The sequence below is a fragment of the Erithacus rubecula genome, assembly GCF_903797595.1.
Source record: "Erithacus rubecula genome assembly, chromosome: 3".
In the NCBI taxonomy this organism is placed as follows: Eukaryota; Metazoa; Chordata; class Aves; order Passeriformes; family Muscicapidae; genus Erithacus; species Erithacus rubecula.
This window is the reverse complement of record NC_136689.1, coordinates 110,340,831-110,357,621: the sequence shown is the minus strand read 5'-3', so window position 1 is coordinate 110,357,621 and position 16,791 is coordinate 110,340,831. Positions and strand designations below refer to the sequence as shown.

The 16,791-nt window shown below is 37.6% G+C and overlaps 1 protein-coding gene across 2 annotated transcripts in view; it reads right to left on the bottom strand.

Moving 5' to 3' along the window:
* Positions 1 to 38: 38 nt before the first annotated feature.
* Positions 39 to 16,791, bottom strand: part of XKR4 (XK related 4) — a 217,760-nt gene continuing 201,007 nt past the window's right edge. Inside the window, exons 3-4 of one of the 2 annotated variants that reach the window (XM_079299852.1) lie at positions 6,993 to 7,708; positions 39 to 6,912 (exon numbers count right to left, since the gene is read on the bottom strand). In XM_079299852.1, the coding sequence (XP_079155978.1) occupies positions 6,844 to 6,912; positions 6,993 to 7,708 (785 nt within the window). In that variant the 3' untranslated portion in view covers positions 39 to 6,843. Of the gene's footprint in view, positions 7,709 to 16,791 lie in introns of both variants that reach the window. The other variant, XM_079299851.1, reaches the window with a different exon arrangement.

Genomic DNA, 16,791 nt, shown 5'->3' with positions numbered 1-16,791 from the left:
CTGCACTGTGCTGCACTGTGCCAGGTGCTGGTCCCCAAGTGGTGTGGCTTCCATCCAGTCCATGCACGTGGTTTTCCTCTCTTTTGTGAGCTCTTTGGTGCATGAGGTGGGGAAAAGAGTGCTGGACTATGACCAGGCCTTGCTCTGAGCAGACTTGTAGCACACAGGCATGGTCTTTGCCTTAGCACTGTGTTATGTCTCTGCAGGCTCTTCTAGACATTCAACTAGCAGCTTTTTTACCTTGAGGAAATCACTCATCCATGAAATTCTGTTTTGCAGCACCCTTACACTCTAGGTGGCTGAGTGTACACACTTATTTCATGCTAAAAAAGGCTTTTGTGAGGTGTAGCTCAGTTAAAAAACTACCCCAAACTCAATGCTTTGTTAAAAGGATGTGGACTCTTACAGCAGAACAGATCTTGTGCAGAAAAGCTGCTAGCATCCCTGTAGCTGCAGCATGCCAGAAGCAATTGCTTCCAAACTTATCTGAAATAAGAGGCTGAAACCTACAGATAGAGACAACTTAAAGTGGTCATATCTTTCTTTCTATGAAAGTTGCATTTTGTTACATTGAAAAATCTGTTACATTTTTAAATTTATTCCAACCATTCCTTGAAATGAGATTTTTGGTTACACTTTAAAGTTTCTTGGCTGACTTTATTTTACCCTGCCTTGCATGTGGTTGAGATTTGATCTTTCTATTAGTTGGACACTTACATCACAATTTCTTGTAAATCTCTCCCCATGAATATGGCAACTATATGTATAAGTCTGTTGTAACTGTACACAAGGTTCTATTTGACTTCTCTGGCTCATGCAAATCACCCTATAAGTGTGCTGAAGAGTACTTTTTGCCCTGAATCTTGCATATCTGTTCTCTCTGCCCTAGGATTCAGAGTAGGCACACAGTTTACTAATGGGTGTATAAAATCCACTGCATGAGAATGCAATGCTAAGAATTTAGAGCAAAATGTAAGTACAGGAGCCAAGCTCACAGAGTTAGAAAAAGTTTCTTTTAATGAATGTACTGGTCAGGAATTAGCTTTTGTAAGAATCACTGGAAATGGCTGGTTTCAGAGACATTTTTCAGTCTTCTTAAAAGGATCACAAAACAGCAACTCAGTCAAAGTAGGTGCATTTGTGAAAAAGGAAAGAAGAAGCAATCTTTGATTCATGCTGAGTCAGCACTAAGTTTAGAGTATGTATTTCAGGTTGAGCCAAGTGCCATATAGGCTTTTTGGCATTAAGCAAATCTCCAGCTGAGTTCAGTTTGGAGTGAAGAGGTGAAGACTTCCACTGCCATGGTCTGAATTCATGCAGTTCACTCTAGGCCATGTCCTGATCTTGACATACTCATACCAGTGAAGAAATCTCACCAAAGTCCTGCACTAAGGTCACTGAGGTCAAATAAATGGTGCCAGGGGACCCTTCATGTGTTAAAACAGCTTTGTAAATGATCTTTTCATCAGTGACACCATTTCCCTAACTTTGCATGAACAAAGCTTTGCAATGTCATCTCTGTCTCTCCTGTAATAAAGTCTGCCCATACCAGATGTGAGAAATCATCTCAGAAGCAGATCACTCAGCAATTTGCAGCCAAGTGAAAATGATGGCAGAGTTTGTTTTAAAAAATCACTACGTGGGAACTGCAGCAATTTGTTGTGTCATGTTTTTTTTATTCCCAGATTTAAAAGAATCTGTTCTCATTTTGTATTTTATCTCTTTTATCAGAATAAAGAGGAATGGATTCATTGCTGTAATGAAAAGACATAGTTCTATAAACAATCAAGTGAGGATTTTATAACTTAATGTCTCTGGTACACAAATGGCTGTTTGCCACTTACTCCATTTGGCTTTCTGCTGAGAGCATGGGCTCCAAGTGAGCTGGTATAATTGCTACAATTAACCAAACTAAATGGCTTACTGTGTATTTAGACAATTCTTCCCATGTCCTGCATTGTTACACTGCAGAGTTAGCAATTGTGGTGCTGGGCTTGCAGATTCATGGACATGTGTTGTGATTATTTCCATCACACATCTTGTAGGGGTTTAACTTTCACAGGCTTGTTTAGATGGATGCACAGATGCAATTTACTCTGCTTCCCACCATGCACAGGAGTAAGAGAGGCAGCAGTAGGACCCCAGGAACCTGCTGAAGTCTTTTCCTTGGCATAGTGCAGGGGGTGCAGAGTAAATCACAGCACCTCAGTCACTCTGGATTGCACAGCTTCAGGCAGGGAGCAGAGAAAGGGCAGTGGCTTTGGAAGCTGAATCACTGGCAGAGCCAACTAAAACTCAGTATAGTGCCACTCTTAAGGCTCATTAGGAGTGATATGATCAAATCACAAACACTTCAAACTCATTTAATTTGTGTTCTAAAAACCCCAACAGTCTAGTTGTGAATATTTGCTGGCCAATAAAAAGTAAATGAGCATATTGCATGATTGGGAGTCCCTTTCCAAATAAAGCAGCACTTCTACTTTTAGTACCACTTATGAATTGCTCTTTTGGGGAGATAATGATGTATTGGAAAGACCATCATATGTTTTAAACTAATACAGGTTTAATAGCTATTCACCACATATTAAAAATTAAATCGCCAATAAAATTGTAATTTTCCTCCTCTGCTTAAAAGTTTACAAAATCAGGCAGATGAGGCCTAGCATTAAATTTTGGAAGGAAAATTTTATCCAATTTTATAAAAATTAGTTAATATAAAATTTGTTGGTTTGACAACAAAAATATTGTATATATGCCACCAAGTCTGTATAACCCAAGCAAAGAAACATTGTTCTGTCACAAGAAGCATATTTAAATTGACATAACAAAATTGGAAATTATTTTTTTCCTTATTAAATATGCATGAAAAGAAAGTATTGCACATATTTGTAAAGAACTTATTTAAGAAAATTTATCCCATTACAGAACAAACAGATTTTCAAATAAATTTAAAAAGCTTTCTCTTACATTTTCTTGCGTGTTTTCTGAATGAACATGGGTATACCCATCACCTTTATTTCATTAGTGATAGTAGTCAAATTGCCTCTTCTGCAACAGAAAAATCCACAAATCTCAGAATTTTAGGACCAAGTTTTTAACCAGAAAAATTACCATTAAGTCTGCTGCTAAGTTTGTTTGGTTCACTAGAGCAATGCTCCTGTTAAGTCTTAATTCTAATGAATAGATGTGATTATTTTTCTTTACCAGAGTGTAAATATGAAAATATGAAGGCCTGATATTTTTATTATTTCAAAAGCAGAAGTTTGGGTTTTTTACAAGTCCTTTTTTAAATTTTATTTTTGCTATTGCTGTCTCAGTTGAACTTTATTGATTTTAGACCTCTCTGTGGCAAAAAGAAGAGTGCATATTGATTATTAACTGTCCATAAGGCCATAATGGAACTTCAGCATGGACTGTGTTTAATCTTGGCAATTTCTATGAAAAATTCTTACAACTTTTAATGTGACCACTCACAGCAGTGCACAATAGGAAACTGCCCCTGTAGTCATCAGTGTTCAGATTTCAGTCACTGCCCTGTTCTCAGTGCAGGTAACACTGATGTTATGAGATGTTAAGAGAGCAAGATTTTGGAGAGCAAATTTTGACTTAGTGCATAATAACTTCTACCCTTGTCTCAAAGAGCCAGATTGAATTCAGAGGACAAGGTGTATATACATAGTGCTGCATATATATAAATATATATATATACAAACACACATATATATGTCACTCTGCACTCACACCCTGCAGCAGTTTACTTAAGACAAACATTTTTTGCAAACATTATTTAAAATCTAAAATGCTGTGAGAGTAAAGAAAATAAATGCCAAGCATGAAAAACCACATGGACAAATAACTCTGTGTCCTTCCTTCTGAAACCAAATAAAAGCAAATCCAACAAACTCATCCCAGACCTTCTTCAGAAACCTTGCAATGCAAGCACTGGTGAAGACCTTAACTCTTTAAATTCCATATGAAGCAACCTTTCTTCAATTCTGCCAGCCTGCCCAAGGGCTCACAGCTCTGAGGAAGAGCGAGAGGATGAGAGGCTCCTGAGAAGAGGAAGAGCCTCACTGACAGCAGCACTGCTGCCCCTCTCCCCAGGAGGTGCTGGTGGGAGACTGAAGCTTGACAAGGCTGCCCACTGTGCCTCACTCAGGCTCCAATTTCCCACTTGTTAAAGCAGCAGCAAACACTTCCAGCTGCCTCCAAAAGAAACCCTCACATCTTGGATCACAGAGCTCACATGTGCCTTCTTTGTAAAGAAGAGCAGCAATTCCCTTGTGTGAACTAGAACTTGATTCTGGAGTGCAGGGTCTATTGAATAGGACAGGACAAAGGACTTGCTCTCAAAATCTTTTTTTTTTTTAGTAGTTCTTGCAGTGGCATATTTTCTGAAAAAAACATGAATGCTTTTCTCTGAAAAATCAGCTGTATCTCCATGAAGAAAAGGGTAATCACTTTGTAAAAAGCTTCAGGTTTGGACTATCAAAGATTAGTTTTTTTTAAAAAAATTTATAGAGGCAGTTGGCCATTGGTTAATTTGAAAATACCTAGGAAACCCCTGAAGCATAGGTTTTTTCTGATCTGTGTAAAGTTCCCTCTGCTTTGCAGATTCCTGCACTTTCACAGGTTTTTGTTTTGAGGAACTTGCCCCAGCAAAGAACAATAGGTATCGAATATTTCACTAATAAAAAATGTCAACATTAAAAATGGCTAATTGAACACATACAAATAAACATAGTCTGTGTAACCTTGGCCATTTCATAGTACAAATATTTGTAATAGGAAAGACAGAAATTTACCCAGCAGCATACACAGCAGTGACTACACTGGATATATCTGACAGTGAAGATTACAATACCAATTATCAGGTTTTCTCCACCCTGACAATGCCATTTACAACAGTAACTCTTTAGTTCTGCTTCTCTCTCCTAAAATGGATGGAAATAGTTATAGCAAATTGTTTCTCATGGAATCACTTGGTGTCTTTACAAGCCACTTACAATTGAAGCAGGATCCACAGTTTATAGAATATTCTAAAAGTACCCATGTAGGCTTTCATATGGCATTACACTGCAAAACAAATCCATAATGTGTGAAAACCAGGTTTATGTCAACCTGCAAAAGCCATTTAATAAAATTCATGGACCAGTTCTTAAAATCTAAGCTATAAAGAGAATGAAATGTATTAAAAGATTTGAGGTTTATAAAAAGTAACCTTTTATACCATATTTTTACTTTACAAAAATATTGAAATAATCCATGAGTTTTTCACTCTGCACCAGCTTTAAAAAAAATACTATCAAATTTTGACTTGCACCTTTAATGCATCTGAAAGCACCATCAGGGGATACTTTTAACATAAAGTATAATACCATTAACTAGATTTAGGGAGGTATTTAAAACCCAAAAGCTTGCAGCAAGAGCACTCTATTACAAGAGATTCTAATTTTTAGACACATCAGGACACCAGTCTTGAACAGGCAGAAGTTCTTCCACATAACTTGTTTATATTATACTTCGGTGAATATACTTACTAAGAGGTGGCTGAAAGCCTTAAAAGACATCACTTTCACCTTGGGTGGGAAAAATCAGAGCTGTCTCTACACATTGAGAGCTTGGATGGTCTTTCCTGCTTCTTTTTCTGGTAGGGCTTGTGCCACTTGTTGTGTCCCTCAGGCAATATCAACCTTGCAGTTATACAGTGTTTGGCACTAGAAGGGTATGGCATGTCAGTCTCTTGTCACACCTGCATACATTCACACACTGAATCATGCATTCTCAGTCCTGAAACAGAGATGTTTCAGTGTGTCCAGCTCCTTGCAGTTTCTTCTGAGATATCTGAATGGGGTCCTCCAAAAAGCTTAGAATACGAAAACTATACTTCCTTGTTCTTTTACACCTTTTTTTTTTTTTTTTTTTTTTTTTTTTGCAAATTGAACACTGAATCATGATTATCATTTAATGAATATCACTACGTGCTAGAGCTCCTTATTTCTCCTCAAAACCAGAAGTGAGCTGCATAGAGTTTCTGTTGAACATCAAGAAGTTAAATTGCATGTAAAAAAGACTTTGAAATTCTACAGAAAACAAACAGTTCTGGTAGTATTAATTTTAAGGACCTAATTAATCAGAGTTTAGTTTCTTTTCCATTGACAGCCTTATAAACATGATGACATTTCTTTTTAATTAAGAACTATTTAGCAATCCTATTCTAACCTGAATGGTTGATTTATGGGAGTGTTGAAGACTACTAAACTCCTGTTTCTTGCCCCAGAAAATAGTTTTCCTAACAGCAACACCGTGTGCTACAGTTTTGTTACTTTTGAAAAGATGTGGGGTTTTTTTGTTTTTGCCATTGATTATGGAAATATCAATCATTCCTTTCTAAAATAAGATAACCTAATGGCTGAAGTTGGGAGCTCTGCTCAGAGCCTTTTTGTTGGTTTGATTGTGCAGTCAGAGTTTCATAGCAGTATGGGGTGGTGGGTGAGTTCCCCCAGCTGATGTAACTGATTTGTATGTGTGGGTCAGAGTTTGGGGTTTTTGAGGCTTTCAGAAGATGCTGTTGTATCAGTGTCCTGCAGACAGACTGCACACAGTGGATCAAATGATAATCATGATGATAGCCAGACTAAGAACACTATAGCTTGCTGCTCTACTTGTAGTACGCAGTTTAGTTGTTCCTACAGCCCTACTGTCAACCCTTAATTTGGACTGCAACGTTGGAGCTGCTTCAAGCTGTGTTTTTGCTTTGTTTACAAAGTGGTTTCATATTCCAAGCGCTCCTGAATGAGGGCATCATCTTTATACTGTAGCCGTGGAGGAGCGGGGGAACATTCAAATGCTAAGATCGCCTTCCTCAGGCTCCTGTCCAACACGTGTCTCTCCCATGCTGGGTACCTGTTCCTGAACAGATCGATTTTAATGACAGACTCCTCAATCCTTGGTGGCCGGGAGGAAGGTGTGGAGGGTGCAGTGGGTCTCACCTGAAACACAGGCACACACCCATCCCTCTCGGCGAATTTCTGGTCGCGCTCGCTCGTGACGCTCCGGTTGTTGGAGATGGAGCGCAGTGTGCTTGTGGCCACTTCTGGGGGAAGGGAGAAGGCAGCGGCAGGGTCCTCACAAGCACAGCTTGGTGACTGCCCAAACCTTGGTCCGTTGGGGTGAAAGAAGGCATAGTACATTAGCATAAAAACAATGCCTGTTAAAAAGCTGCTGAACACTACGCACAGTGCTGGTATGGCAAATGCATCAGAGATTGGAGGGGCCTTGTACAGATACCAGAGAACACTCAAGGCGGTGTTCTCTAAAAGGATGACAAAATAGTAAATGAAAAGCCTACAGCGTGTCCTTCCTTCCTTGACATTGAACCAGCTGAAGATATAGATTATCCCAACAACCATGTCGAAAACGATCTCCTCCCATTTAGTGATGCAAAACTCTGTCTCGCAGTGAACGATCCAGAAGGTCATGATGCACCAGTGCAGCACGATGAAGATCCCAAAGTACAGCTGGAAAACCGAGGCAAACAGAGCAAAAGTAATGACCCTTGCTGCAATGGTGAAGAAATGCCAGCAGAACTGGATTATAACAGCCATGTAACTGATGGGCTTCTTGTCGTCGCGGGAGTCACGGAGGGCCTTCTGGTAGGAAGCCAGAGCCCAAGCCAGGGATACAAGGGATGCTGCAGCAGTAAGACCTAGGAGGAAACAGGAGATGCAGTTAAGGCATAATTAGTATGTCAGCACTTGGCTGAAAACACTGAGATCCTTGCTGCTTTAAATATGTTCTCCACTGCTGGCACAGTAGAATCCCTTCCTTCTCCTTCAGCTCAGAGAAATGAAACTCTGCTGCTGAGATGTCACTGCCCGATGCTGGCTACACACAAACAAGAGCAGCTCTTAAACCTAGCAATTAAATTTTTGAAACTAATTAATCAATTAATTCACAACTTTGGCCAAGTCAGGAACAGGTGTCTCTGTCCACTGTGCGATTGAAGGTGCCCTATTGTGGTTATTGTTTTCACAGAAACATATAGTTTTTATAGAACATGAATTTTCTGATTTTGATAAGTTCTTAAAGAAACCTAATATAAAGCAACCAAGTCTTTAAAATTAAAATGCCAGCATCATCTACATATAAAATAAATCAATAACAGCATGAGCATACATCTACATGTTAAAAATAAATTCATGTTACTCTTGTTGCATCAAAATTTAAACTGACTTCCTTACTCTTGCTGAGGGAGAAAAAAGCCCATTTTTATATTTTTTCACCATTTAAAAACAGAATTTTAATAAGTAGAAAATGTCAGAACTTATTTTTTTCATCTTAAAATTAAATGTATTTTTAAAATGTTGGAATTTTTTTTTACTCAATATAAATTATGAGTAAAGATGTTTCTAAAGTACAAGGCTATATATTTTAATTTACATAGCCATTCTATCTCCAATGTATCACGAAGTTGCCTGTTTACAAGGCCCTAAACTATAATATTTTAGTAAAACCTGAAAGCTCTTTAAAGCATTGAATGTGAAATTATTTCTCATAAGATTTAAAATATTAGTTTATGAAAATACAAAAACTGTAAAACAATTGTTATAAAAATAGACCTCTCTGTACTTATTTTAAATGTGTGTTACTCTTTTCTCCTCAAGGGAATTTGATTTTTGTCAGTAGGCAAATTTGGGGAAAAAATGTTGCTTTGAAATGAATCTGACTTTTAAACTAATCTGTTGCCTCCATACAGTGCCAGAAAAACACCTTACATTCCCATTTCAAAAATTGCATAGTTCAGCATAATTATTCAAATGATAAATACTTACATAGCATTCTGGTAGAAACGAATGATAATTTTTCTTTACTAGAAGATTAATTTTTATTTACTTATGACTTGTATCCAGCTGTTTTGGATGGAAATGGGAATTGCAATTGAAATGCAAAATCCTTGCCTTTCAAGTGTATTTATTATTTAAATAAAATTGCAATAAATGTTGTATACAGAGGAAAAATTTATCAAGCATTTTATATTTAAAACTGGTTTATTACCAAAGCTAATTTTACATACAGCTAATGAATGAATTCATAAGTCTCAGAATCCCAGACTGAGAATTTATTCATAGACCATTTAAAGATAATGATGCTTCAGCTTATTCTATTTCTAAGCAGTTCCTTAACTTTGAACTAGTTATTGAACTAAATCAAACTGACATGAAGAAAACATTTCTTTTGTCTGCTGTTAAAAGCTGTTTAATCATTTCAACAACCCTTGTTTCTGGATGCATAGCCAGTATTTTTCTTTCCTATTAAACAGCTTTCTTTAGAACATAACTATCAAAATATATTATTTAAGTAGTACAAATTTTAAGAAATTGTATTAATAGAAAATGGTAAATTTAAGCCTAAATTCATGTTGCGACTTACTTTGAAAGAAAAAAAAAGAAGGTTATTTTAAAAGAGAATTCACTTGGTGAAACACTAAGGTTTTACTCAGTAAGGAGTACAGAGAGATTCATTGTTTTCAGGGGGACTGTGTTTGCCAGTGTTTCTCCCTCTCTGGCAGGGTGCTAATAATGTTGTGAGCTCCCATGAATCCATGAATTGAAAACCCCCACGTTTTAAAAATAAAAATAATAACAAACAATCAGAATAAATATAGAAAAAACTTAGGGTTCCAGCTAGAATTTTTAATAAAAATTCATTACATTTATTCCCATGCAGATGCCTGCATAAATACAACCACCAAAGTTACTTCTGGAATCTTTATTCATGGAAAATAAGCTATTAGCAATGTAGACAGGAAAGAGACATGGTATAAATTGGTGTTTTCATTTCTGACATGTATATTTGCTTTTTCACACTGGGCTGCCTTTCTGTATCCATTATCTCTGATGACAACCCTGGGAGCTGAAAATGTTAGTTCTTGTTTTACTGTAGGAATGTTTTAAGTATTGCAAAAACACAGTTCATTTCCCTCATGAAATGAAAAGTTGGGAAAGGTAGATGAATAGGATAAAGAATCTTTCAATACAAACAAGCCACTCTGAACTAGAACTCAAGAATAGCACCATCAGCACAGGAAAAAATAATGTGAGCAAGAAATCCATATATATTTTCTTTGCAAATCTAACTTTAACGACCTCACACACTCCACCTGAGGTTTGTAGAGATATCATCAGTTTTGCATTAGGAAGTGTAAAACCATTCAATAATGCACACAGAATATAATGTTAAATTCATAGGAATTTCCACTGTTCTAATGCTAATTAATTCATAGTCATTGTCTGGGACATAAAGAAACAAGAACAATAGCTATTTAATTCTGTTATTTAAATAGTGATTAATAGGGAATCATTCTCTGCTTTTACAGAACAAACTCAGGGATACTGGCATACAGGAGAGAAAAGGAGACAAGGGAATGTACAAAAGGGAAGAATTGCCAGTTAATATATTATGTATCTGCTCTTGGCTATTGGCAATGGTATTAAGGGATATAGAATTAAGATAAAGTTAAATGCTTCATGGGCTCCATCCATTTTTCTTTATTGATGAGAGCAAGCACTAAAGAATTATTGAAAGTAAATTAATAATGAGAAGAATGATGTAAAAGTGATACAAATGGCAGTTTGCTCTTAAATGTCACTATACAAATAATACACTAGGAATGGTTAGAAATAAAGTGAATTATTGTGCACTGAATGAATAATTAGAATATATTGATGCATCTGCTGAGTATATGTTCATATCAACCTCTTTATCCCTATTTCAAAGATGAACTAAAATAAATTTCTATTGCTATCAAACAAAAATTCTAGCAATGCAGTTGCAGTCAGGAACACTTTTTTGCCACTCAGAAATGAACAGAGATTGGACGAGCTGTGGAGTCAGGTTCATGAAGAACAAGAACCAGCTTTCCCACTTGCTCACCTGCAGTCTCTGCACACTCTTTGGGCACTGTAGCAGCTTTCTGGTGAATTCAACTCTCTTTTATTATGAGAGTCTTATATTTGGGGTCTTGATCTTGGAAATTAAGACTAAATAGCCATTCCCAGTGAATATGTACACAAGGAACTGTATGCTCATCCACTACAGAGTGATAGAAGAACAGGAAAGCAGGAATTCTCTAAAATGGCCTTAGGAAGCAGGAATGCATGTTCCTGTTTCTTTCTCTTCTAAAGCTGAACCTTTAAACATTTTCTGCAGTATATGATTTGATCTCTAAATTCCTGTTTGTGAAGAGGAAAGAAATGCAGGCTTTGCACAGGAAAAACATCACAATTTGCATCAGCAAAAGATGCTTTTGTATGGTTCTAGAGTGGACACCTGAAATACTTTAAATAGCAAAGAGTGGGAGTGCACATACCCACTTTCAGCCTTTGCAGCATAGCCCATCCACAATAGTCACGACAGCAAGAAAATAGTGCATTTTATCTGGACAACATTCTCCCAGGAAATAATTATAATCTCTTTTATAGTGAAAAAACAGAATTTAACCTCTTCTTTTTTCTGTGAATAGTTTACATTACTTAATTATATTATTTGTGCAAAGGAATGACATCTTTTTAATTACAGATGAGTTTCAAATGTTCTTAATATAGTGAGAGTCTATCAGACTTTCTGTCTGATACACAAAGAGCAGAATTGCTTTGATTGAAACATAATTTTAAGTTCTTTCCTTGAAATTATTAATTTCTCCATATATGGTATGTGCTTGCATTTTATAGATTGTGGTATTTCTCTATGGATACTTTAAATATAATACACAATACACTACAATGAACTACAGCTCATTAAAGACAAGATAAGAAACTCATACATATGACTTTCACAAGTGAAAGCAAATGCATATGAGTGAAAAGATAATGTATGCAGAGATGAATACATTCACAAATGTAATATTGTTTCAAGCAAGCAAGCAAGGTCCTTGAGGATGGAATTTTCCTCAATGGCATTTGTGAGAAACCTGATTTAGTCTTGAAAGACTAAAGGTACATCTAGGTCCATAATTTACTTTTTTTTCTAATCATATCAGTACATAAATCCTGTATAGCAAAAGGACTGAACAGCTTGAGTCAGCTGGAAACCTACAAATGAGTGAACTGATCTGAGCAAGTGCTCCTTGACATTCAACTTGATTTCAGAAATCAAACCACTCCAAGGAGTCTGTCTGCCCCATCCTTCCTTTAAAACTTGTGCTCATCTCACCATTTCCCAGAGCAAATTCATCTAAAAGTAGGAATACCAAATGCAGCAGGACACCTAGGTGTGAAAACATTGCCTGGGATGTGAGACTTTGAAACATTATTTTAAGAAAGCCTATTTTTTTATTTTCCTTCTCAGCCAGAGAAGTGCCATTACATGCATCCAAGCTTCCAGGTGCTTCTCTGAACCAAAGCCAAGCATCTCCAATATTCATATCTTAGTCCTTTAAGAAGCAGCATACCATGACTGCTCCCTCCAGCTCCAGAAACTGTCTTGCTATATTTACACATCTTTTGTCACACTGCTTTGTCAGTATAGGCACAAGCTAAAGATTCAGATGGAGGCAGCCTTGCAGGCAGCTTGACAATAGTCTGTGGGTTTCTGCACTAATTTTTTTTGTTCCCAAACACAGTGTATGACAGCAATGTATGTCATGGTGTATGCACTGTGCTTCCATATGTGTAGTACACAGGAAGGCTCCAAGGGCAGCTTTTGGTCATATCAAGTGTATAGGTCATCAGTATGTGTTTCATGCTCATGGATCTCATTCCTTGACCAATACTGTGAGGTAAAACTTAAAGATGAAACTTACTTTTGTTTCTTGCGTTCCTATTTTCTAAAGAAACAACAATACAAACTCTTGCCCTCAGCTGGGTTATTTCCCCATAAACACGTTGCCAAAATAATCATATTACTTTCCCGTGTCAGCAAGTTTGTCATATATTAGCTATCCTAAATCAAGATCAAAGACTTTATGTTCAACTGAAATAAGCTTCCTGAGGTGAGAAAAGGACTTTTTTCTTTTTTCTTGATTCTCACTATATCTGATTGTTTCTAGATTGAAATGGCACCCTACTGAAATGTTCCACTCCTGTGGTTTTACACTCAGACTGTTTGCTACCCACAAACATGAGAATGTCAGTGTCTGAGGATGAGTCTCCAGTAGTTCACATTTCCAATTTTTGCCACAGGCTTCATTCATAGCTGGGGATTTTCAAGGGAACATAGATAGTTTCATCAGCTTGCCAACATTTGGCTTAACTTTCTCCCACTGTGAGGGGGAGGTGGATTAATGCAGCATAATGGGTATCAGGAATTCTTCCTTGTTGAAATATAAGTCAGAATTACACCTGATATTATTTCTTCTATGTGTTGCACAATACTCATAGAACATGCTAGCATATATATAATTCTCCCATGAGTCCTCTCAGCTGCTTTTAATAGACACTTCTGATGTTCCAACTTCCACCTGCTTCTCTAATTTACCTCTCCACAACAACTTGTCATTACCCTGAAAATCAAGAAATACTCTATGTATTCCTTTCAACCTTATCCATTTACCTATTCCTAATTTTTTTTACTAGTAGTGGTTTGGACCCTGTGTTAACTGGCAAAATTTGGCTTATTGTATATATCTCTAGCAGTTTCTTAGGGTCTATACAGGACACCTGCCTAATGATTTATCTCTTCTGAACTCAGTGTCTTATCCACCTTAGCAAATCTAACTGTTAGACAGTGTTGAGAAGTTTCTGTTGAGCAACGACCCTGGTCATAGCTTTAGAGGCATGGATGATGGTCATATTTTTTTTTTCAAGATAAAAGCAAGCATAGAAATACAGATTCCCTTTGCCTCGCCCCTAAATCCAAATTGATTTTTTACCCATTTTTTGTTGTTAATGTTCCAGGACTTTTATTAGAAACTATGAATATAATCAACACAGATAAAGAGAGGCAACTAGGTATGCAGGGATCACAAGGACCATGGAAGTTGGCTCTCTCCTGTCTTTCAAAAGACCACAGTAAGTAATTGAGATCTCTCTTCACATCAAAAACTACCTTCTTCTCTATCTGTAGAAGTAATTGGCTCTTTCAGATACTTGAATGGAAGTCTCACTGCCAAAATACCCCAGATAAGGCCAGTTACTAACTCACATGCTGGGTGATCTCTTCCCTTTCAATTACATTTTTCTAAGATTTGTTAGTTTCTTGCTCTACTAAAGATGTGCAATACTTAAAACTTTCAGTTTGGGAGTCCTTATTAGCCACCAATCAAGTCCAGTCCTTCACTGGCAGTGACAATTGCCAGGTACTCATGTGTGCTGTGCAGTCTGTGTGCTGCCAGGCTTGGCAAGACAGCATGAGATCATTTTGCCTGTTAGGAGTCTAAACTTAGATTCTGTACTTTCACAGCTAGACACCTTGTCTGTTAGGTAATTTGGTGCCTTTTATTCCAGTGAAGTATGTGCAGCACAAACATACCCACTGACTCCAGGCTCATTTCCATGATTTCTACATCTCAGGGATTTCAATGGCTTGAGCTTGCTGCAAGTAGCTTACAAAAACCAAGGGATTATTTAGAGGATCCAGCAACCCCAAGTAGAACAAGCCCCTTGCCATTAGCTCTTAAGAAACATCACAACAACCTAATGCCAAGTTAAATATAGGGCACCATCTATGGGAGACAGCTCCACCTGCACTGCTCTGTGCAATGCCCTGAGGACAGGGACACCTCCCACTGTGCCAGTGGGACCCACAGCTCCCTGCCACCCACCCGGAGAAAGAGAAAAAGGAGTTTATTGGTGGGAAAAATCCTGTTAGAACTTAACTCCTGAGGAAACTCTTTTCTGTTCGTCTACATTTCTGCAATTTCTTCAGTCCTCTTCTGTTGAGCTTCTGTACAAATTCTATCCTCATATACTTCACTGATTTGGAAGAGCCAGCCAGATTTTCCTTCCATGGCATATAACAGGATTAACTGAAATGTTTTCCTATTGGAAATGCTTTGAAAAAAATATTAAAGTCATCCTGCTTTCAAAGATGTACACAGTAAATGCCATTTAGATTATTTAAGTTTTCTATTAAAGAATAAGCAATTTTATGTCTATATCTATCTGTATATATCTATATCTATATCTATATCTATAATCTACATCTAATCTATATATATCTCATCTACAATCTATACCTAGCTACATCTGTATCTTTATCTAGCTACATATGTATCTATATCTGTATCTATATCACCTATATCTATATCTATATCTATCACTTTGTCTGAGAGAGTGCATGGGCACAAATAGGGAGAAAATAAGTATTAACATTTGTTTCTTTTCAAGTATTAACATTTGTTTCAAAATCACTGTGTCACTTGCCTCAAAGTTTATATGAACACCTGTCAGGTGGCTGACTTGGCACTGCTGCAGGTGTGGACTGAACCTACACATCAAAGAAGGGCAAGAAAGTTAAACTTTAGCAACTCACAGAGCAACAACACAAAACTAGAACTGAAATGGTACAAAATTTGGAAATACATCTGTTGAAGTGAAAGCATGGTGGTGCTACAAACAGTATTGGTTTCCTAATCAATTCTTCATGAAACTGGTTTCTATTTCTAACTCCAATTAATTCCGTTCTCTAGCTGTTTTCTAACTGTGTGTCAGGTGCCCAAGTTTTGGCAGGGGACACATAGGGTGACCTCCATGAGGAGAGGTCAGAGCCTGTCCCATGAGGGACACAGGTATTTCCAGCCAGCTCTAAAGTGAGCCACCACAGGACACAGCTGAGCCCATTAGCCAATATGCTGGTGCCTCTGGAAAAATATTTAAGAACGGACATTTTGAAATCTCTAATAGGAAGAGGAGGGGGGAAATAAGGACGAGAGAGCAGCTGTGTAAGCACTCATATGAGAGAAGAACAAATGGGGTGAGGTTCTCCGGGCAACTCTGGGAGAGGATCATGGTAGAGCAGGTGATTTCTCACTGCCTGTGAAGGACCATGATGGAGAGTATTTACAGCTGCAGCCCATAGATATTTCCTGAAGGAAAGTATGGCCTTTGGAGAGCCCACATTGGAGCAGTTTTATCTTGAAGGAGCTAAACCTTGTAGGAGGGATGCTATGTTGAAGCAGAGGAAAAGTGTGAGGAGAAAGAAGCAGGAGAGAGAAAATGGTATGGACTGACTGCAACTCCCCATTTCCTGTCCATCATCCTGTTCATTGGCAATTCTTTATCAATGAATTATATTAAAATTGAATCTGTTTTGCCTGTGGTGGTAACTTTACCCCAACCCACAAGGCTTTTTATCCTCTTTCTTCACCCTCTCCTGTTGAGGAAGCAGAGCAAATGAACAACTAGGGGAATGTCTGACTGCAGTCCAAGATCAACCCATCACATAAATCACCTCAAGCCAACATATTTTTGCATGCACAAACTGTACATATGGTCATGGCTTTAGGGGCCAGGTTGTACCTGTTCCTTCCAGGATCACTCAAGAAAATTATTTTTTCCTTGCACAGGGATACATGAAACAGTCCTCAAAATTCTGTAAACCCTCTTTCCTCTGAAGGGTGTCTTGCCACTTGACAGTGGCCTACAACATACTGGCTGCCTCAGAAATGGATGTCTGAGAATATCAAAGCTGTCACATTATTTCCTGAGATTTAATGAGAGGATGTGGGAGCAGAATGCACTGAATACCCGGGAGAATTGGAAGGTTACTACAAATACAGTTTTTCAATGCCTGTAGAAAAAAATAGAAATTCTGGAAGAGGAAGTACCTTCAAAATTTTTTTGTTTTGGTTTA